General features: G+C 44.7%; 1 protein-coding gene across 1 annotated transcript in view; it reads right to left on the reverse strand.

The window, feature by feature from the left end:
• GTF2H2C (GTF2H2 family member C) overlaps nucleotides 1-23393 on the reverse strand; it is a 229619-nt gene that overhangs the window by 190823 nt on the left and 15403 nt on the right. The window contains exons 2-3 of the mRNA XM_069224368.1: nucleotides 6494-6584; nucleotides 6336-6413 (exon numbers count right to left, since the gene is read on the reverse strand). Of these exons, the coding sequence (XP_069080469.1) occupies nucleotides 6336-6413; nucleotides 6494-6549 (134 nt within the window). The 5' untranslated portion in view covers nucleotides 6550-6584. The remainder of the gene's footprint in view (nucleotides 1-6335; nucleotides 6414-6493; nucleotides 6585-23393) is intronic.

Genomic DNA, 23393 nt, shown 5'->3' on the forward strand with positions numbered 1-23393 from the left:
CTTAGGATCCAACCTATGGAGTCTCTCTTCTTCTTTAGACGGGTGGGGAGGAGGGTAAAAAGCAGGAAGAGTGATATTCTGCCCTAAATGAAAAGGGGTGACAACTTTCGGCAGAAAAGCAGCCCTGGTTTTTAGAACCACTTTATCAGGGAAAAACACAGTGAAAGGAGGCTTACCGGAGAGCGCCTGAAGCTCACCAATCCTCCTAGCAGAAGTAATCGCGATCAAGAAAACAGTCTTGAAGGCTAAATATCTCAATGGACATGAATGCATGGGCTCGAAAGGCGAACCCATTAAAAATGTTAAAACAAGATTTAAGTCCCACTGAGGCATGTGAAAAGGAGTAGGAGGAAAGCTATTCACCAAACCCTTAAGGAACCTATGTACAATGGGAGACTTGAATAAAGATGGCTGATCCGGAAGGCAAAGAAACGCCGACAGAGCTGCCAAATAACCCTTAACTGTAGCTATAGCACAGCCTTTCTTCGCCAAACTGAGAACAAACAAAAGTACATCTCAAAGATGGGCTTTTTAAGGATCTTTTTGGTTCTCTCCACACCACAACACAAATTTTGCCCACCTTCCGGCATAAATAGACTTAGTGGAGTGTCACCTGGACGATAGTATAACATCCACTACATCCGGTGGGAGAGAAAAAGAACTCAGGTTGCCCCGTTCAATCTCCAGGCATGAAGGTGCAGGCTCTGGAGGTGGGGGTGTAGAACCTGCCCCTGCGATTGAGAGAGGAGATCTGCCCTGAGCGGGAGACGGAGCGGAGGGCACTGAGAGAGTTGAAGTAGGTCTGTATACCATACCCTTCTCAGCCAGTCCGGTGCCACCAATATGACTTGGGCCCGGTCTTGACGAACCTTCCTCAAAACCCGAGGAATCAAGGGTATAGGGGGAAACGCGTAAAGCAACTGGCCGTTCCAGGACATCTGAAACGCGTCCCCCAACGCCCCTTGCATCGGATACTGGAGGCTGCCGAATAACGGGCAATGCGCGTTCTCCCGAGTGGCAAATAAATCCATCTGAGGACTACCCCACATCTCGAAGATGTGGAGGACTACATCCGGATGGAGACGCCACTCGTGATCTAATGAGAAGTGATGACTGAGAACGTCCGCATGTACATTCAACACTCCGGCCAAATGATTTGCCATCAAGCAAATCTGATGGTCCTGAGCCCAGGACCAGAGACGTAGGGCTTCTCGGCAAAGAAGATACGACCCCACTCCTCCCTGCTTGTTTATATACCACATCGCGCTAGTGTTGTCCGTCAGGATCTGAACTGACTGACCGCGAAGGGAAGGGAGGAAGGCCTTGAGCGCCAAACGTACAGCCCGCAATTCCAACAGATTGATATGCAACATCTGTTCCACTGGAGACCAACGACCCTTGATCTCCAGGTCCCCCAGATGAGCTCCGATATCACTGTGGCCACCGGAGGTGGTAATAAAAACGGTTTCCCTTGGGAAAGGTTGCCGTCCACTGTCCACCAATGAAGATCCGCTACAGCGTCCCTGGAGATCTTTATTGAATCCCTGAGATCCCCCTTGTGCTGGAACCACTGTCTGCGGAGACACCACTGAAGAGCCCTCATATGCCAGCAAGCATGAGTGACCAACAGAATGCAAGAAGCAAACAGACCTAACAGGCGTAAGACTTTGAGGACTGGAACTGCCGCTCCTCTTTGAAACAAAGGAATCAGTGCCTGAATGTCCCGCACCCGCTGAGGCGGGGGGTAGGCCCGAAACCTTGTCGTGTCCAATACTGCCCCTATGAACAGGAGGCGTTGAGAGGGCTCCAGGTGAGACTTGGGTACGTTCACTGAAAAACCCAGATCGAACAACAACTGCGTTGTCATTCGCAGATGAGACAACACAATCTCTGGAGACTTGGCTTTGATCAACCAATCGTCCAGGTAGGGAAAAACCGCTACCTCCCTCTTTCTGAGATGTGCTGCAACAACTGCCATCACCTTTGTGAAGACCCGGGGTGCTGAAGTAAGACCAAACGGGAGGACCGCAAACTGGTAATGCTGCGATCCGACCACAAAACGGAGATACTTCCTGTGCGACTGGACTATGGGAACATGAAAGTACGCGTCCTGCAAGTCGACAGACACCATCCAGTCTCCTTCGTTCAACGCCAACAGCACCTGCGCTAGGGTCAGCATTTTGAATTTTTCCTGCTTGAGGAACAAATTCAAAATCCTCAAGTCTAGGATCGGCCTTAGACGACCGTCCACTTTGGGAATCAGGAAATACCTTGAATAACACCCCTGACCCCTTTCCTGCAACGGTACCAACTCAATAGCACCCTTTGTCAACATGACTACAACCTCCTGTTGCAACAACAGAAGATGTTCTTCTGAACAAAACGAGGGACGGGGAGGGAAGGGAGGAGGAAACTCCTGAAAGGGGAGAGCATAGCCCTTTTCCACAATTCCTTGCACCCACGAGTCTGTTGTAATTGACCTCCATTGCTGCAGAAAAAGACTCAATCTTCCTCCTGCAGGAGAAGTGTGACTGATAAAGTGGGGAAAACTAGGGCTGCTTCTGCTGCTGTCCACCCGAGGAGGATGAAGAAGAAGAGAGCTGCTGGGCTGGACCTCTAGCCCTGCCCCTACCTCGCCCTCTGAAGGCACGATAGGGCGGGTTGGCAGGTTGTTGGGCATAAGATTGAGACCTACGAAAGGCAGAACCTCTAGCAAACCCTCGAAACCTACAAAAAGGCCTGTACAATGTAGCAGAAGGGGTCTGCAAACCCAGGGACTTAGCTGTAGCCCGACAGTCCTTAAACCGTTCAAGGGCAGAGTCTGCCTTGTCCCCAAACAGCTTCTCCCCATCAAATGGAAGGTCCATTAAAGTAGATTGTACATCCAACGAGAAACCCGAAGACCTTAGCCAGGCATGCCTTCTCGTAGCCAGCGATGTTCCCATGGCCCTGGCTATAGAATCCATAGTATCAAGGCCAGATTGAATAACCTGCTGTGCAGCCGCTTGCGCATCCAAGAAAAGGGCCCCAAAAGATTTTCGCACTTCCTGTAGCAGATCTTTTGCCATCTCCTTCGCAGAGTCCATTAGGGCATGAATGTATCTGCCTAGCACACAAGTGGAATTGGTAGCTTTCAGGGCCATGCTGCAAGAGGAGAGAATATTCTTCGAGGATTGCTCCATCCTCTTGGATTCTCTGTCTGTTGGAACACCAGGCAATGTACCGGGGGCAGATTTTGCAGAACATGATGCCTGAACCACCAAACTCTCCGGAGTCGGGTGACGAGATAGAAATGATGGATCTCCTGGGGCACTCCTATGCCTTCTCGCCACTGCTCTTTTCACCGCAGGAGATGTAACCGGCTTTTTCCACAGGTCCATAATAGGCTCAGTCAACGCCTCATTAAAAGGCAACAAGGGGTCAGCACTGGAGGAAGAAGGATGAAGAACCTCTGTGAGCAGGTTAGTCTTGACTTCTGCCGAGGACAAAGGCAAATCCAGATAGTCAGCCGCCTTCCTCACCACAGCATGGAAAGAGGAGGCCTCCTCAGTAAACTCCCCCGGAGAAGCAATGTCCCACTCCGGGGAAGTATCCAAACCACTTGCAGTGGCAAGTCCTTGGAAATCATCAGACGGCTCTATCTCACCTTCCTCAAGCCTTCTGTATTCCTCTTCCTCCAGAAGCCTCAACGCCTTCCTTCGAGATCTTAAATGCGTTTCCAGAGCCGGCGTCGACAAGGACTCCATCAACGCCAATGATCTCAGACCTTGAATTGGTTCCGGAAGGCTCACGGATTCAACTGGCGCCGGAGCCGGCCCAAAGTCGGCAGATGACCTCCTCGACGCCGAATGTGCAGAAGGAGATGGAGCCGGTCTGGATGAGGCCACCACTGACGCCGGATGGCGCGGAGAAGGAGTCGGACGAGAAGCCGACGGATCCACGGTCCCAGGCGAAGGACTCCTGCCAGGGGAAACCCCCGGCGCCGGACCACCAGGCTCTGAAGGGCAGAATGGCAATAGCCCTGTGGGACCCACCGGTGCACCAGCAGGGGCCATGGCTTGAAACACAGCATACATCGCATTCAAAAATGCGGCCGGATCCGTCCCTGGAGTCGGGAACGCTGGGTACTGCTGTGTAGATGTCTGGGGAACATCAGGATCCCTCGGCGCCGGTGAGAAGCGAGGACTACCTTGAGTGACCTCATAGACTGAAGGCGCCGGTGACACCCCCGGACTCTCCGGCTGAGGCGTGACCGTAGGACTCATTTCCCACGTCTTCTGGCGCCGTGACGAACGAGACCTCGACCTCGAACGACTCCTTGATCGGCTCCGCTCCGAACGGCGCCGAGAGTCATGATGCTGCTTCTTATGTTTCTTGGGAGAAGCGTGGGAAGAAACCTTCTTGTGTTCCTTCTCCTTTGCCTTGGCCAAGAAGAGCTTCGCTTCTCGTTCCTTCAGAGCTTTCGGATTCATGCTCTGGCACGAAGAACAGCCTTCAACATCATGCTCAGAGCTCAAACACCAAATACAATCTGAATGGGGGTCGGTCACTGACATCCGACCCCCGCATTCCCTACACGGCTTAAACCCGGACTTCTTCGGAGGTGACATTGTAACTTCAAGAGATCGCTACAGTAACCAACGGGCCAGGAAGAAAAACCGTTGAAGTCGAATGCACGGAAAAAGGAAAAACTGACGTTAGTACGCCGACGGGGACCTCTTATTGGCACGCTGACATCAGACGGAGTCACGCGGAGCCGTACCATTATGACATCCTCGTCGACGTAGACAGCTAGGAAGAAGACTTTCCGTTGGATGCTGGCGCAAGGATCGAATTCATAAGGTGAGGAATCCACAGGTAGTTGTATCCATCAGAAACTGCCATTACAGACAGCACATCTTCAATTGAAATGACCATTACAATTGCACTGGCATACAGTTTTACAGATTAAACTATACAGCACACAAAGGAGAATATGTGGAAATATCTTCACCTAGTGTATTGGTTTGTTTTGATTGTATTAAAAGATCTGTTTCCAACATACTTTTACCAGAGAAATGTGCTTCATTTGTGGTTTCCTAATTCTGAAATATCTGCACAGTTCATTTACAAACATTTTAATTTTGCTGTGGTAGAAAAACAATAACATCGTACAGTCTTCCTCCAGCACAACCCCACTAGCCAGCATGACTGTCACATACATTTTCTCATTTCAAAGTCAAATAAAGAAAAGTAAACACCAAGCTCCCTCAGAATATAGAGCCTGGCATTTGACCTCGGTCTTTGAATGCACAGCAAATAAGACTAAGATATAAAGGACTGTTTACAGGAAACGAGTACTGGTGGAAGAATACAATAAATAGAGTATAGGCCACGGAAGGGACGAACACAAGCAGGACAGCCTAAAACAAATAAAACCAGCAAATAGAAAGCAAGGAAATGTGAGTTACAAAACACAAAGACAATGGTAAGCAGTGGGTGGAATGTATTCCCAGGGAATATTTCCTAATGTCCCCTTGATGTCATTCGAAAACCAGGCAGCTGTGATGTCTGACAGGCTTTGACCTAAAAAGACAGCAACTAAAAGCACTGACAACTGTGCACAAACCATCATCGGATGCAAAATGTATCCTGCCTTAATAGTACTGAATTGCCAGCCGGTTAGCATCAGGCAACAGAACCACTTGGTAGTACCAAAGTTGCATTGCTCAAGTATTATTGGTAAAGAGAATCCCATTTTTTAGTGCCATCTGTCATAACTAACAAAACATCCAAGACTGCATTTTCTTTTTTTTTTTAAAGAACAACAACAACAACACTAAAAACATGGCATTTCTTCCAGTCGTTCTTAACCCTATAAGGATGTAACTTGAGATTTCACTAGCTCACAATTCAGCCTAGTAAGGTACAAAAATAAATAAATTGAAAAAAACATTTACAGAGTTGGCGGACAAAACAGGCAGATCACATTTCTGTATTTAAAGGGAATTGTGACGGCTAATCTCAACCAGTAATGTCTCCATAGAAAGGAGGAAACAAGCAAAGCATATATGTTAAAACAACTTTTTCCATAAACTCTCTCTCTAAACTAAGATACAGAACTGCTCGTAGCAGGTAATCAAGGCCAGGTGATGACACAATATGGCAATTTCAAAGGTCCTTTTACAAGGCTTACATTGAAAGATTGATTATTTGCACAGAAACTACCAGACGTTGTCAACACAATATACTGCAGGATTGTCCTTCACAGTTGAACATTGTAGAAGCAAAACATCTGCCATTCACAGTGCACAATTAAAATTACGTTTAAGAATATTCAGTGAATCTGTCCTTGCCTTTTCCTCTTTGCTTTGAAGAGAATATCATCTATCGTAGCTTTCAGTGACCCGGATTCATCTTCTTTCAGAACCTCCCTGCAAGAAGCCAGTTCATGAATTACTAGCATTGAAAAGTACTATGAAACAATACAACTTTTTAAAAGTTTAAACTTTACCATGTTCTTTCGTAGCCACCTTCCCAGCGCTTAGTCTTCTCAATTTCGTCATCCATTTCTTTCTTTATATTGAAATCGTTTTGGCAAAAAACTGTAATTTGATGAAAAAAATAGAGAAATGCACTTGTCAGGAAAAATCTACTATATTTTATTTTAAAATTGCTGTATGTGTCGAACCACTGACTGAGGTTTGTCTAAATTATTCAAGGTGTGTGCAAAGATAAACGAAGTGCATAGGATGGTTGGGTTAGTCCCTAAATCACTTGTAATCTTACCCATGAAATAAATAAATCCATAAATAAAATACATTCAAAACAGTTGTGTAACAAAAGAAGAAGATGGCTATAGCACTATGGAGATGTGGCATTTGTCCCTTTTTAGAGCACATATTTCGTTCATAAAACATATGTGCAGAACGGTCTCATTCAAAAACGCAACTGAATAACGCACAACATCGTTCCTTATGACTGAACTACGAAATAACTTATCAACTTAGATTTGTTTCTGTTTTTAAGTCATAAATGTTACTAAAAAAAAAAAAACACTAAACTCTCGGTTCCCTTGTCTCATCTAAAGCCTAAAGAAAGGAGATAAAGGGGGTTATTCCAACTTTGGAGGAGGTGTTAATCCGTCCCAAAAGTGACGGTAAAGTGACGGATATACCACCAGCCGTATTACGAGTCCATTATATCCTATGGAACTCGTAATACGGCTGGTGGTATATCCGTCACTTTACCGTCACTTTTGGGACGGATTAACACCTCCTCCAAAGTTGGAATAACCCCCAAAGTGTTTTGACTTAAGTAGAAAGAATTTACACATTGACCATAAATTAGATTAGTGGGTGACCGGCAGAGTCCCGGGAGAAGTGTGTAAATCAATAACTTTGTTTTGCAGATGAATGCAGGTATACAGCAATGTGTGAATAGGTATAAAAATTGCTTGATAGCCAAGTTGCTTCATGTAATGAAAAGGTGAGCACACATTATAACAAGGTAAATCAAACAGTGCATTACCACTCATATGTGCAAAGAGCGAGATGTCTTCTATGATATAAAGAAAGCAATATTCATTGAGTTCGAGGCTTAGTTCAATATTGTGCAAAATAATTCATATTTCCTACATGCAAAGGCTGTGTGGCCAACATGGATAAGCCTCATACTCAAGGTAATGTGTTATCTAAAAGAAAGCTGACAACCCATTGGGTTTCTGAACATGGGTGAATCAACAGCTAGTGCATCGAACACAAGACATGAGGTTAACATAGGGATTTCCAAGACAGGCTAACTCTTCATCACGTGGGACCAAGGAAACAGATGTCTGGTTGCAAGTTCCTAAAAACTGCAAGTATTTCTAAGTAATACGGGTCTACTGTGTAGATGGATTTGTAAGCAGAGAACACCACCTCTGGTGGTTGAAGTCTTTGTTTTAGTGTGACACAGGGGAATAAAAATGACCCACATGAAGGAGAGAGGGTGACTGTCTGCTGGAAACAGGTGCAGTTTGAGTTGGAGTTGGAGTTACAGGCTGTCCTTTTGGGTAGAGGCCCTGGAGTAGGGAAAAAATAAAGAGGAGTTGTTCCTTAGCCTCTCCACTGACTCGGTCTGGCCTGAGCAAACTAAGGGGCCGAACAGAGAAAGACCAACACTAAAACACCAATAAGGTAATTACTGTTAGCATTCTTCCAGCTGCATACTACATTTGCAACAGTTCATACCAAATCACTTTCCAGCACGCTACACATCTTGCTTCAGACATTAAATTCCAGTCCTGGTTTCCATATGACCATAATGATGCATCATGGTCATGTAATTTCTTCTGCCACCAAACTCTGGCTAGATCACATCCTGAAGTTGAAATGCTGCTTATTATAATGACTCATGCTCTTCTGTGGAGAGCCTAACTCCTATAAACATGCTTTTTGGACATTATTCTCTGAGCTTCGACCCACACAGTTCCTGGTTTCCCTGTGTCCTTCAGTACGTCTGCTGGCTTTCTTCTTCTTTTCCCCCTACAAGTCTAAGTGCAGCCTCATCACTTCATTGGTGATTCGATGCATGTGATTAATTTATTACACTTGTTTTTTTCTATGCATCTGTACTCCTCCCCAAAGCTAATAGCTATTTTTCTGTGTGATCCGTACTCACTATATGAATACAATTTACAATTATAATTACTCTACTTCTAGCAACCGTCTTTACTACAAGACTCTGTGCAAATCGTTGCTATCTTTCTGCTTTACTTTAAGGTGAGTTCCTACTTTGGTTGTGCTTTAGGTATTCTTTACTTCTTCCCCAACCCCTTTTAACTGTATTGCAGTCCAGTCCTGCTTTTTCCCCAAGCCTTGTTTCCACAATCAGCTCCGCTTGCGCCATTCCCTTTGCCCTCCCTTGTTTATATGTTGAAATCTTAGTTGTTTCTAGAGGGTGCCAGTGAGATTCATGGTTTGGTGTCTCTTGCACCAAGACTGACTCAGCACTTTTTTTCTGTAAGAGCTTCTGGGAGTTTTCCAAGTCTCTCGCGAGATTACCTGCACCTTACTTTACTGTTTGATCTTTTCATTGTTGACTGATCACTTCCTGCAGAGCATGCAAAGTAACATTTATGGTAAATGGTCTATTGTTCTCTTGCTTTGTAATTTCCTACTGCCATCAATACTGTACTATATATGTGTTGCCTGCCAACTTCAATTTTATACAGGCATTACCCGGTCCGGTCGAGACTAGCCTTTAGATCCCTCTCAGCTCTAGCCTTATCCTACTCCTAAGTTTTCAGGTACTCCTCAGTGTGTGCTAAACCACTGCTCTAGAAGTGGCTCCCTGAAGAGAGTAAGCTCTGACAGGTAGTCAGTCTAGCCCCAGCCGCAGAAGGGGTCCTGAGACTTATAAACAAACTCAGCAGGGAGAAAACAAAATGAACTGTTAGACGTGTTTTTTCTGCATCTAGAATTGTAATGCAATGTTATCTACCAGCCAACAGGAGACGTAAACTTAAATTCATTGTCTCATCCTAATATACCCATACAATGGGAAAACAAACAAATATATAAAATTGTTCCCAAAAGTCTAAGCCACACACTTCACAATAATTTTGCTTAAGGGCGAGGAGGAGATATCCTACCTTTCTGTGGTGCCATCTATAGTTATATAATTAAATTCACACCCCACACAAGCATCAAAGTTCACTAGATACAAAGGTAAAGGGCACTGGATGTGTTTTGCAATGGGCGTAAACAGAAGAGTTTCAGTATAAGGAAGAAATATATTGCCCTTTAAATGATATACATGTGCCCACAACAAGTATAATAATCCATAGAGCTCTATCATCATCAAGGATCGGGAATTGTTTAATATATTTGTTTAAACGTATACTCTTACATAAGAATGTCTGGTCCTCACTCTCCTGGTCCGATGAATGACAATCAGCAGACCTGTGCCTCAGCGGTGCAGTTTGGTCATTGACATTCAGGGTGGGTGGGGTTAATCTCAAACTTCCCAACTAAAAAAGCAATGGCCTCCAGGGTGGAGGGGTGAGAATACCGAGGTTCAGGACAGACTGACCCCATAAGGAAAAGAGCCAGTACTGATTTGCATTATGTGGGTTTCTGTCTAGAGTAGCATAGTAGGTGAAAAAAAAGGGCTGGAATGTTACCCTGAGCGACTGCCACTGGTTAGTTTATTTGCAATCATCATCCGAACACCTTTTTGGGTATTGCATATATTATGCCAGGAAACTTGGAACTCGTGCAGCTTTCCAAGCCTACTACTGATTTCGTTTGTGAATTCCAAAAAGTAGTACATTTGCACCGATACAAGGAGGATTTCTATGCGTGTAGACATACTACTTTATTGGTAAACCAGTTATATATACATCTCCTTCAAGTTGATGAGATTTCACTCAATGCTCGGCTGCACCCCCAGGTCGAATCCACAGAACCCATTGTGTAATGTGAAAGCTACCGCTGACAAAACATTTCTTCTGTTGATCTGTTTTTATTAACATACAATGTCCTACCTCCGAACAAAACACAGCGACAATGCGTTCCAGCAAACGCCTTCTAATGGACACTTCCCAAATTTTAAACAACTTCCTCAAATACATCATTAGTCCTAAATCTGTTGTTACAGCTACCATATTAAAAATATTGGTTCCACCATCTTGGAGTGTGGCCAGTAGTGCAATTCACAATTTAACAGATCCACCATCCTGTTGTTTCAATTATTAGATGTTAATCATATGAAGTAATCATTTCTAAGAAATACATATAGAACAAAATGATCAAACATATTTGATTCTTCTAATCACAGCAGTCAAAGATAGCAACTTCAATTGCCCAGTTTAAAATTTCAGCTGTGAATATCAAATTCCAAAGAGGTTACATGGGCATATTCACATTCATGATCTAAAATAATATCGTGAATCGGATTAAACCATAGTCAAACTGTCCTTGCAAATTATCAATACATGAGATCTATACTATGTGTTTAATTACACAGTGGCATAATTTTGCAGAAATATTTGCATAGAAATACACGTTAGCAAAACCACCCCCCTGCGGTCTCATATGTTGTCAATCAATCTCCAATGATCTATGTCAATGTTCCATAAATAAAGTGACATGTGCCATGCAAACTGCAATAGCCGTAAAGTGCATTGGCTTCATATATTTGTTAAAAAAGGAAAGAACCTAAAAAGGTATTTTATGATATATGCTACTCTGACTAAATACTTCTCATATTATGCTTACAATATATGTAGGGCTCAAAAAATCATAAAAATATTACTAGACCTGCAGGTCGAGTAACCTAAATAATCTACTCGACCTAACTGTAATGTATTTGACCCGTTAACGTGTCTCAAATTGCGTGATCCTAGGCAAATAGTTTACAGAGTCGCCTTTTTATTAATTCTCACATATGATTGCACCTTCAAATATGTGAGCTCAGCATTTCTGCAGTACAAAAAAACCTCTTTTGTTTGATTAAGTAGACTAAAGTTTGCTACATGCATCACAAGAATCTAGCCCACATATCCATGAAGTCTAGCCCACATAACCTAGGACTTATTTTAGTTTACTAACAACTTTGCCATCAGGGCAGGAGTGTTTCTCAGTTTGTTTAAACACTAAATTTTAATAAATATACTACTAAACCATGATGTGGTAACATATTGTCATCCACACACAGTAACTTTCCAAGAAATGTCCAGAAACCTCTCCACTAACTTGCAGCTTCACTGATAAAACTATATCGTGTATTAACAATCTGTGAAAATTGGGTTTCAGAAAACATATCTTTTGCACATCAACATGTAAAGTATTCTGGGAGGGGCGTGGCCTGCAGCCGATGGAGCCGCACGCTTAACGCGGACTCCCGGCGGCAGTCGCAGGGCCGGTGAAATCCTGAAATAACCACGGCACCAAAACTGAATCCGAACCGTGCCCAGGGGCTCTGAGTGCCTGGGACACAAAGAGCTGTAGTAGGTGGCTCGGCACCGCATGGAACATCGGAGTCCCGGACTGGAGTGCACCAAAATGGCGACCGCGGCTCGAGTATGAGACAAGGCCGTGCTGCCCGCATTGGAAGTTATTAGATGTGACGGGGCACACGAGAGGCCGAAAGGGACACACACGTCCAGGTATGGCATGAGCGACCGCACCCTCTGGCAGAATTACGCAGAGACCGCGCCCGAGCCACCGGGGATAAGAAGCTTACGCTATTGCTGAGAACCAGCGCCTGAGATCCAGGGGAAAGACGGGAGCATGCGATGATACCCCCCTTTTGCCTTTTCCTCGCACTGAAGGACCTGGAGTGAAGTGCGCGTCCCCACTGTGCCACAATGGCCTCGCAGCGCACTGTATGGGGCAGAGAAGCGTAACGGAGAGCACGGATACCCTGGCAAGAGGGAACCCCAAGGAAAACAACCTAATAGTCACCGATATTCCTACCTGGTGAGGTTGCGACGAAAAGGAGCGCAGGCACACAATTCGGGGGAGTTGAGGGACCGCATTAGTCCCCGGAGAGGGACGTTAGGAGTCCTGGATTGTAGGAGCTGATCCCCCCTCTGGCGGTACTGGAAACTCGCAGAAGCGGCAGATGGTACTCATTGAGGGGCTACCTGATCCAAGTAAAGGCCGGTAAACTGTGGTTGCAGGCGGCACTTGGCACCAAAAGAAGCAGGAGACAGGACCTAGCGCGATGGCAAACCGAAACGAAGAGGGCCAGAAACTGGAAGGTATGGGAACTACTAAACCATCTGAGCAATCGACTAACTCTGGAGCAGACGTCAATGCACCAACTCCTGAAACCACACTGGACACGATACTCAAAGCGTTCCAAGACTCTCGAGAAGCCCTAGAACAGAAGATAGACACTCTAACAGTAGATCTCTCACCGTTGAGAGATGACCATCGTAGGTTAACGAACAGAGTGGTTTCCAACGAAAAGACCTTGGAACAACTGACCCCTGATCACAAAGCTCTATCTGAGGACCTGATGGGGCTTGCTGCACGAGTTAAATTGCTGGAGGCAAGAATAGAGGACGCTGAAAATCGTGCTCATAGAAGCAATATCCGACTGGTGGGACTACCTGAAAAGGCGGAGCTGAAAGCAGCGACCATGGAGATTTTTCTGGAGAACTCGATAAAGGAAGCAGTAGCTCCAGAGGGCCTATCCACCTTTTTTGCCAACGAAAGAGCCCACAGGGTGCCAACCTGACAGGAGCCAGACCTCGCCCAGTTGTTGCCAAACTAATCCATTTTAAATACAGAGATTTCATCCTGACACAGGCAAGACTAAAGGGGGAACTAATGCTGGAAAACCAACGGGTAATGATTTTCCCAGACTTCACCAGAGACACGCAAAAGCAGAGGGCTTCCTTAAAAAATCCGAAGCAGCGGCTCTGTGACCGAGGAATTCAATACGCCATGCTCTTCCCGGCTAAAAACTGAGGGTAACCTACGGCGATAAGACCCATTTCTTTACCTCACCCCAACTAGTGTGGGACTGGTTGGAATCTCTTGACCCATTGACTTCTGATCCACAACGAGGTACCCCCCGAACAACCAGCCGGAGGCGTAATAGGTCTAGCAAGCGAAGAACGGACGTGGCTCCTCTGCGACATCAGGCATTACAGGAAATGTGAGATGCAGTAGATACTGCAGCAGTTATGGTTGGGGGGGAACCTTGCCTTGACTCAGTCCTCCGAAGCCCTGTCTGATCAGGACTCCAATTCTGGTAGTATATCTATCTTATCTCGAGACACATCCGTCAGTATACCTAAAGTAACCCTGAGATCTGCAGAGGATCTTATTTGAACACTATGCCTTTTAGAAATCTGTGAGTATAGGAGGAAGTATAGGCAGTCGGACAGTGACAACTTTTGTTCCATTACGAGGTTTGATGTTACATACGAGAGTCATGGATCTTGGGAGGGGGAGGGTGATAGCTCAATTGGGGAAGCTTGCCACATGAGTCCCGGACTCTGTTTTTGTAATTCACAATATAATCAACCGTAGCAGATGCAGGGGCAGCCATGTAACAAGACTGTTGGTACATGAGATAATCTGAATGGGCCCTGAGGATACGCCGGGATGCGGGCTCTCGGTTTCTGGTGTTCCGCCCTACATACATGATGTTTGTTATTGCTTTAAAAGTTTGGACGGGGATAGTTTTAATTGCCGGTCCTGGGGAAGGGGAGTTAGGGGTTTTGTGGCGTTAGTTGTGTGTATTATGAGAGATTTGCACCCAGCATAATGACATTAACTGAACTTCACAACAGGGAAACACTGATGAGGATAAGTCCTGGGCTTTCGGAGAAGAGTAAACACAATTTGATTTTTTACGTATATGTAATTTATGGGTTCCACCTTGAATTATAAAATTTCTACCTGGAGTATCAGGGGCTTGAATAGCATGGGTAAGAGGTACAAAGTATACAATCAGCTTAGGAGACGAGGAGTCCACTTAGCCATAATACAGGAAACACACCTCTTAGAACAGTAAGTCAGAGCCCTCGCGAAAAGATGGCGTGGTCAACTATTTGCGACTACTTATTCGGCCTTTGCAAGAGGAGTATTAATATGGGTTCGTCCCGGAGTACCTTTTCAAAAGACACATGAAATTATAGATAAGGAGGGGCGATATGTCTTATTAACTGGGAGGTTAGAAGGTAGCGATGTCACCAAAGGGAGAGTATACGCACCAAACCAAGAACAGGGAGCTTTTCTTAATAGATTGTCGCGGGAATTGGGTCCCTACTTTACACAGGATACTCTGATAGGAGGAGACTTTAACTGCATTGCAGACCCTGCATTGGCTAGGTCACATCCCCCCTTACCTCGCTCCCATACTACAAAAGTAGCTAAACAGTTCTCTGACTGGCAACAACGATGGAGATTTGGTGATAGCTGGAGACACATCCACCCCACAGCCCGAGATTATTCCTTTCATTCTACATTACACGACTTGCATGTTCGTCTGGACACATTCCTTGCCTTCCCTGAGACGCAAAGCGTAGTAGAGGCAGCAGAATATTTATGCCGCACTATCTCAGATCACAATCCCCTGCTGCTGTCCTTAGCCTGGTGCAAGGAAAAGCCAAGCATTCCAACCTGGTGTCTTAGAGTAGAGATGCTTGAGGACGAGGCATTCAAACACTCAATATCAACAGCAATAAAGGATTATTTTGCCTTTAATACAGGAACGGCATCGTGTAGGGTGATTGAATGGGAGATATTTAAAACAGTCATTAGAGGAATGAGCATAACAGATAGCGTGGGGGTTCGTAGAACCCTAGAATCAGAAATCCAACAACATGAGGTATCCCTTAGAGACTTTGAACGCCGGAGACCCAGTAACCCGGACCTGGCCCCTTTGATCACAGATATCAAAGGAAAAATTGCAGAGGCAACTGAAAAGTTGCACCGCTTTGATTACAGAAAATACTTGGCTAGGCAACATGCAGAAGGAGACAAAGCGGGCTCACTCCTGGCATGGCTTGCGGCTCCGCCAAGACCACAGACAGTAGTAATGGAAATAGAAGATGCAGCTGGCTGTCGTCTCTATGGGCAGAGTGCAATAAACGCACAGGTTTGCTAGCTATTACTCACAACTGTATGCCCCACAAACTGAGGCTCTGAGCTCCACCCAAATGAGGGACCTGGAAGGACTTGATCTCTCACATCTGGGGGGGGGGGGGGAGAGAGACAGACAGGTCCTTGCTGAACCAATCTCGGCAGCGGACATTAAAGCCGCAGTCCAAAATATGGCTAGAGAGGTCCCGGGAGCTGATGGACTTCCGGTGGATTTTTATAGCATATACCTTGACCACCTGGCCCCACACTTGTGTACCCTCTACGCAGAAGCGAAGGATTTCTGCCTCAAACAACTAATTAAGCTGTCATGATGCCACTTCTAAAACCGGACAGACCGGCGAGAGATGTGCGCTCCTATCGCCCTCTGTCCATGCTTAACATGGACTACAAGATACTTCGTTGTATACAAGCTGCCCGCCTTCTGCCCTATATGGCAACACTAATCCATAGGGATCAGTCTGGATTCGTCCCCCAACATAACACAGCGCAGAGACAACTGGTCTCCATACTCCACTTTGCGTCTCCAACTTTGCAACAGGCAGCAATTATCTCAGTTGATATTGAGAAGGCCTTTGATAGCTTTAGATGGGATTACTTAGAAACGGTAATGCTGAAATTGGCCTAGGACATGATTTTGTCCGTTGGACGCGGCTGCTCTATACGAATCCCACAGCGCGGGTACGTACGGGTAGGACTATATCTGATCCATACCAAATTGGCAGGGGCACCAGACAGGGTTGTCCCCTGTCGCCCTTGCTCTGTGCAATAGCGGTGGAACCGCTTGCCCGAATGGCTAGATTAGGCACTTATTTTGAAGGGCTTCGGGTGGGACCACAGGTACACCATATTACGCTATATGCGGATGACATGCTAATCTTCCTGGGGGACACGGAAACTGGCCTACCGGGAGCTATGGCTAAGCTGGAGTGCTATGGGGGAGCATCAGGTTTAAGAATAAACTGGCAGAAATCTTCCATCTTCCCATTAATAGAAGGGGTCACGAGGATCAATGACATGCGAGGGCTTCCCTAGGCACCCACTACATTCCGCTACCTGGAAGTTCAGATATATCATAAATCAGAAGACTTACTAGAAGGGAATGTACATAGAGCAATAAGGAAATTGAGAACTGATATGCAGTTTTGGGGTACGCTCCCACTTGCTGTTATGGGGAGAGTAGCGTTACTAAAGATGATAATGCTGCCAAGATTGCTGTGTTATTTCTCTACTCTCCCACTGGTTATCCCAAGATCAGTATTCAGGGACATTAACTCTTTGGTCTCCGGTTTCATCTAGGGGTCCGGCAGACGCAGACTGGCATTGAGCACACTACAGAGACCCACCATGGAGGGAGGGCTTGCTGCACCAGATATAGAGATATACTATTGGGCTGGTCAGCTGCAATGGCTACCAAGATCTCTGGGTGAGGAACCAGCTGACCAGAATTTTCAGTATAATCTAGATGGATTTCTTCACGCCCTCCTGAGCGTGTTGTTGATCCCTAGAGGCAGACGGCAGGAGCTACCATCGGACCTGCAAGCTGTGCGGGTGTGTTGGGTACGCAGTCTCCGATGCTCCCATACGGCACCCCCCTATGCTCCGGAGGTGCCAATAGCAGGTCTGCTACATGTGGGGGGGGGGGGAGATAGCCCTCACAGGGATCAAGAGCCTTGCAACATACAATATTACAGTTCTGGGAGACTTGTATCTTAACAGAAAGTTGCGTATCTTCGCCGAGTTGCAGGAGCAGTTTGAGGTCCCCTCCAGCATGTTTCTTATGTATAATGCGATTACCAGGATTGTACTGAGAACATGGAAGTAAGGGTTACAAGAACCACCTACACATGAAGGGTGCAGAATTCTCTGTTCACAGGGGGATACAAGGGGGCGATATCATCAATATACAAAGCTCTACATAAAGACACTTCTACTCCTTTGGATAAACTCAGATTGAAATGGCAGACAGAACGGAGGACAACCATAAACAAACGGAGATGGGCCAGGATTACTACACATATATACTCTGCATCTAGGAATGCTCGCTTTAAATGAATAAGGTGGTCATTACAACCTCTGCGGTCTTTTAAGAAGACCGCAGAGGGACCGCCGTGCGGAAGACCGCCAGTAGTGGCGGTTTGCCGCTCGGCGTATTATGACCGTTGGCTGCTCTCCGTTGTTTTTCCGACAGAGAGCCACCAACAGCCATACTTGCGGGCGGCGGGGAAGTGGAGGTTGCTCCACCGCCACGCCAACAGAACACCGCCGAGCTTATCACGTCCTGTGATTCTGCGCAGTGGTGTTCTGTTGGCGGTGTGGTGTTGGCGGAGCCGCCCCCATGGCTCCCGTCCCCTCCCGGAGGATCGACGGAACAGGTAAGTCGATCATCCGTTAGGGGAGGGGGGTGGGGGGGTGTTGTGTGGGTGCTTGGGGGTGTGCGTCTGTGTATGTAGGGGGGTGTGTGAGTGCGTGTATGCTTGCGGGGGTGTTGCGTGTTTCGGAAATGTGTGCGTGAATATGGGTGTCTGACTGTGTGTGTGGATGTTGGCATGTATGTCGGTGTGTGTGCGTGTATGTGTGTTGGTGGTGCCTGCGTGCGTGTCGGGTGTGTATGTGTGAGGTAATGTCGGGGTCGGGGGAGGGGGGCCCTGCCACCTTTGGGGGGTGGCAGGGGTGGTGGGGGGTGTAGGGGAGGGAGTCGGGGTAGGGATGGGGGGGTGGAGGAGACCCCTATCAGTTCTAGGGAAGGAATTCCCTGGCATTGATAGTGCTTACCGCCATGGATTTCATGGCGGTTCCTACCGCTGGAAATCCACGGCGGTAAGCCGGGTCACAATACCGGCGGCGGTATTGTCACGGCCACCGGGCTGGAGACCCAGGTCTCCAGCCCTGCTGTCGTCTCCGCCCTGGCGGGCAGAACGGGGAAGCGGCGGATGACCATGGCGGTAACCGCCATAGTCATAATACTAAAAAAAAGACCGCCAGCCTGTTGGCGGTCTTACCGCCGCTTTAACACCGTCCGCCAGGGTTGTAATGACCCCCTAAATCTCTATGTCTATCACAGAGCTTGTCTTACCCCCCTAAAAATTGCAAAGATCTATGCCACCGGAGGTGGGGGTTGTCCCAGATGCCCAGAAGCAGGGTTAGAGCACATGTTATGGAATTGTCCACAAATAGTGCCTTACTGGGAGGAGATATTTAAAAACCTGGCCGTGGTAACGGACAGGAAACTGAAACTATCTCCCTTGACGGCATTATTGGGAGATTTTCCCCACCTCTCTGCTAAAAAAAACAACCAATAAATATATTGATCTAGCACTAATTTTGGCCAAAAGAACAATTACGATCCATTGGAAGGACGCTAAGGGTCCCCACATACACGGATGGCAGAATGCAATGATCAAATGGGCAGAAGCAGAGGGAAACTTTCTACATCAAGAGGCAGCACGGGGGAGAGGGTCTAGAGACACAGCAAGACAGTGGCACACAATATTAGATTACCTCAAGCACCCAGATGACACAAGTCCAAACAGTTCACGTGTAAACTCGGAGTCAGACATGGAAGAAGCCTCTACTATATAAATGTAAATGTACAATAAACTGTGAAAGATCGAATCTCTTGTTTAGAGGTACGATGATAATTGAGAAACAATATATTATATGCAGGGAGCAGTAAGGGGGGGTGGGGAAAGGGTAATGGTGATCATACATAGTAGTTTTGTATTGTTCACTGCCTTTGCTTGAAAATTAATCAAATATCTAAAAAAAAAAATGTAAAGTATTCTGATTTGTTTTCACCCCATTAAAATATTTTTTCATCCCACAGAAATATAAAAAAGGGCTTTCACAACTACTGAAATATATTTTGAAGTGTTTGCACAGTTGACTTAGTCATTGAAATGTTGTGTGTTAGGAAAAACTGGACACCCTATATCCTTTTATTTTATATTCTAAGCAGCAGGTCACACAGTTCACCTTACAAAGTCCTGGAACTCTGCAGTCAGAAGGAAAATTAATTGTATGAAAAACTGACTTTTGACCTCGGTCTGTGAACACAGAGCAAATGTGACATAAGAACAAGATTTAAAAGCATCTTTTATCGCCCCTCCACTTTTCAACTGAACAGAACACCTGTTCAGTGTCAACTAGCCAGAAAGGATGAGTAAGTATTAAAAATTAAAAATAGCTCGATTTTTCGAGCCCTGATATGAAGAATGTGGCACAATGGCTGTATAGCTTATGAAATGGCAATAACCTCATATTATGCATATGGCATGTAAAGTGCTATGTATGTTGGTTTCCTCTCTCTATATAGTCATCCTTTATATAAAAATGTTTCACATGTTTTTCCTCCAAGAATAACAATAGATGGTATTAACAAACATCATTATCCTCATATTATACTAAGTGCATAGGGCATATAAAGTGTTATATGTATATGTATATATATATATATATATATATATATATGTTATAGGTGTTTGTTTACACAATCGTGTCATTTATGAGTCTGACTTCTGTCAATACCATCCATTGCACCTCTTGGAGGAAAAATATGTGGAATATGACGATTACTTATAAAGAGGAAACAGATATATATACATATATCTCAGTTTCCTCTCTATAAGTAATCATCCTATTCCACATATTTTTCCTTCAGGAGTAGCAATGGATGGTATTGACAGAAGTCAGACTGTTAAATGACACAATTGTGTAAACAAACACCTATAATACAAATGGTACACCACCTAAATAAATTATTGCTGCAAGCATCAATGATCACAATTAATTCTCCCTTCTCATAAGTGCGGTTCACTGTCATATTGGCACACGGACATCCTACATCACTGATAAGTTGTAACAGATATATAAATGGAACATATCTTTCAAATGGGAACATTCACACTGAAAGCGTTTATATCCGATATCCCCTAACTGCATATTTGTGTCATCATTCCATCATCTATACATGCATATGTAGTTCGGCATCCAAATTGCGTCCACATGGCTTCTCTGAGCCCAATGTTAAAATCATTGTAGATTCCATTCTTCTTAGTTATAATGTTGTATCTCCCATCTTGGGACCTAGCTTTACTTGTTTAATGCCATAAAACATCAGAGTACTACAATCTCCGTCATGGACAACCCAGAAATGTTTTGCTAATGGGTAGGGCCTAACTTGATTTTTAATTGCTCTGAGATGTTGCATAAATCTGATCTTCAATTTGTGAACAGTACTTCCCACATATTTCTTCTGACAGCCGTACTGAATAATATAAATGACAATCAGTTTCACAAGTGATTCTCTCTGTGATTGGACACCTTCTTCTCTCAAACGTCCCATAACTTTGCATATTCACAAGCTTTATAGGGACCACAACCCCAGAAACCCAAACTTTTTTTTGTCAGCCATGATGTCTTCTCTTTCTTCACAAATAGACTCTTGATTAGCAAATCTCCCAATGAGCTGACTTTCCAGTATGTAGATCGGAGGATGCTGGCCAATCTTCGTTTTAAGGTGTTGGTGGCTATACTCTAGGAAAAGCCTAAGTTGAGACATAGCATCATCTTTATGTTCCCGGAGGTGTGGATGTTTAAAATGCAGATCCTCCCTTTTCTTACATTTTGCCTACTATATGCATCTGTGAGGACTTGATGTGGGTACCCTGTCTCCAGAAATGTCTGCATCATCACCTATATTTCATTCTCAAATGACAAATCACTGAAGAAAATCCTGCGAGCTCGCAGGAATTGACTGTAAGGAATGCTCAATTTTAAAGCCTTAGGATGCCAACTATTGTCATGTAGTATTGAGTTACATGCTGTTGGTTTATAAAATACTGATGTTTCCAATTTGTCATCTCTTATTTCAAGCAGACCATCAAGAAACTCAATTTTGTTTCTACTCCATGTTGTTACTACGTGGATATTTAGGTTGTTCTTATTCAACAGATCAATATATTCCTGTAGTGTATTTTCATGTCCATCCCATATAAGTAACAAGTCATCAATAGATCAAACCCACAACACTACTTTCTCCATACAGAAACTCAGTTCATCAGAACATGCTATTTCTTTCTCCCACCATCCCATGGAAAAGTTGGCGTGGGTGGGCACAGATTATACCCCTTTAGCCCCCCATCGCCATACCCGGTTTCTGAAGATAGTACTCATTACTAAATAAAAAATATTATGTGTTAGACAGAATAACATGGTCATCAACATTTCTGTGTGCTGTGCAAGTTCTATGGGACGTGTCTTCGAAAAGTATCTACATGCTTCCATGCCAAATTGGTGTTTGATGGAAGTATACGGAGATGAAACAACCACTGTCACTAAAAGATAACTGGTTTGCCGAGGGATATTGTCAATCTTAGATAAAAAGTCTGATGTGTCCCGTAAATAAGATGGAAGTTCAGTAATATAGACATAAGAGCTCCAAATATCTGGATGTGTTCTCCAAAAGAGAGCCTATCGTGCTTACAATTGGTATACCAGGCGGACAGCATTTTCTTTATGGATTTTAGGTAAAAAGTAAATGCCTGGAATTCTTGGAAAGTCCACTTTCAGGTATTTATATTCTTCATATTCAATGAGTTGACATTTCACCCACTCCTTTAACATCTCGTGGTAGCTATTTTGATGATCTAGAATCGTACTGTCTTCCAATCTCTCATTGTGGTCACAGTTGCGCAGGTGCCTCTGAGCTTCCTTGATGTATTGATCCAGGTTCATGTTAACAATGTTCCCTCCTTTATCTGAAGGTTTGATGATTATAGAATCATTATTTCTGAGTGTGTTGATGTCTTTCCAGTCATTTGGGGTAAAATTCCTGGATCTACTGAGTTTTTCATATGATCCTTTTTTATGGGTCATCTGTCAATATCCCCCACCACAAGCTCATAGAAGGTGTCAATATGGTTACCACTGGGTAATGATGGATTAAACTTGCTGGATGGTTTAAAGTGACTTACCGTTAAATAGCCAGTGGTAATAAAGACCCCCCCCCCAACAAAAAAAAATGAACACTGAAACTGCTTAGTGCAATGAAAATGATTAGAAAAGCCAACAAGGGCATAGCAGACTCAACTCAGGGACCCCAGACACAACTAGCAAACTAAGAAGCATTTGAGGTGTATCACACACTGAACTAAAACTATATGCCTGCATATCCCACCTGATAGTTCTCTCTGGGAACACATGACTACAGTCACATACAACACAACTGCCTTGAGTACATGCCCTGGGATCACTTATTTAAAATGAATTTTCACTACATACGCTCTTCTTCATCTCTGCTTCAAGAAACCTTGGTGGTAGAGTTTTCAAATCAGTGCATATGGGCAAAGCTACATATTTCTAGTCCTCTCTAAGCCAAGTTGCAAATAAAGGAGGGTGAGCAGGCAAGGTAGTAGGGGAAGCCAAGCCAGAGCCAAGCCATGGATCTAGATTGGCTCTAAGAGTACATGCACGAGCCGAGCCATTAAAAGGTTTGGCATGTAAATCGTACTACAAACATAAATATGATACAAACTCTTATATTTCTTTAACATGCAGAAGTGTTCCACTTTGGTACATCTAATTATATCACTCCATAAACAGATATTTATTACAAGTGATAGTTTTTTAGAAACATTCATGGCTCCCTTCTGACCTATAATTCCAATAGTAAACAAGCAAATATATTTTGTGTAGGCAAGAAATACTGATTTTTCCAATTTTTGTTATGCAATCTCCTGTGACGGAATAGTGAAGGTTGTCACAGTAAAATTTTGCATACTTCACACTCCATATATGACAGGTGAGGCC

The sequence above is a fragment of the Pleurodeles waltl genome, chromosome 1_1 (genome assembly GCF_031143425.1).
Source record: "Pleurodeles waltl isolate 20211129_DDA chromosome 1_1, aPleWal1.hap1.20221129, whole genome shotgun sequence".
Lineage (NCBI taxonomy): Eukaryota > Metazoa > Chordata > Amphibia > Caudata > Salamandridae > Pleurodeles > Pleurodeles waltl.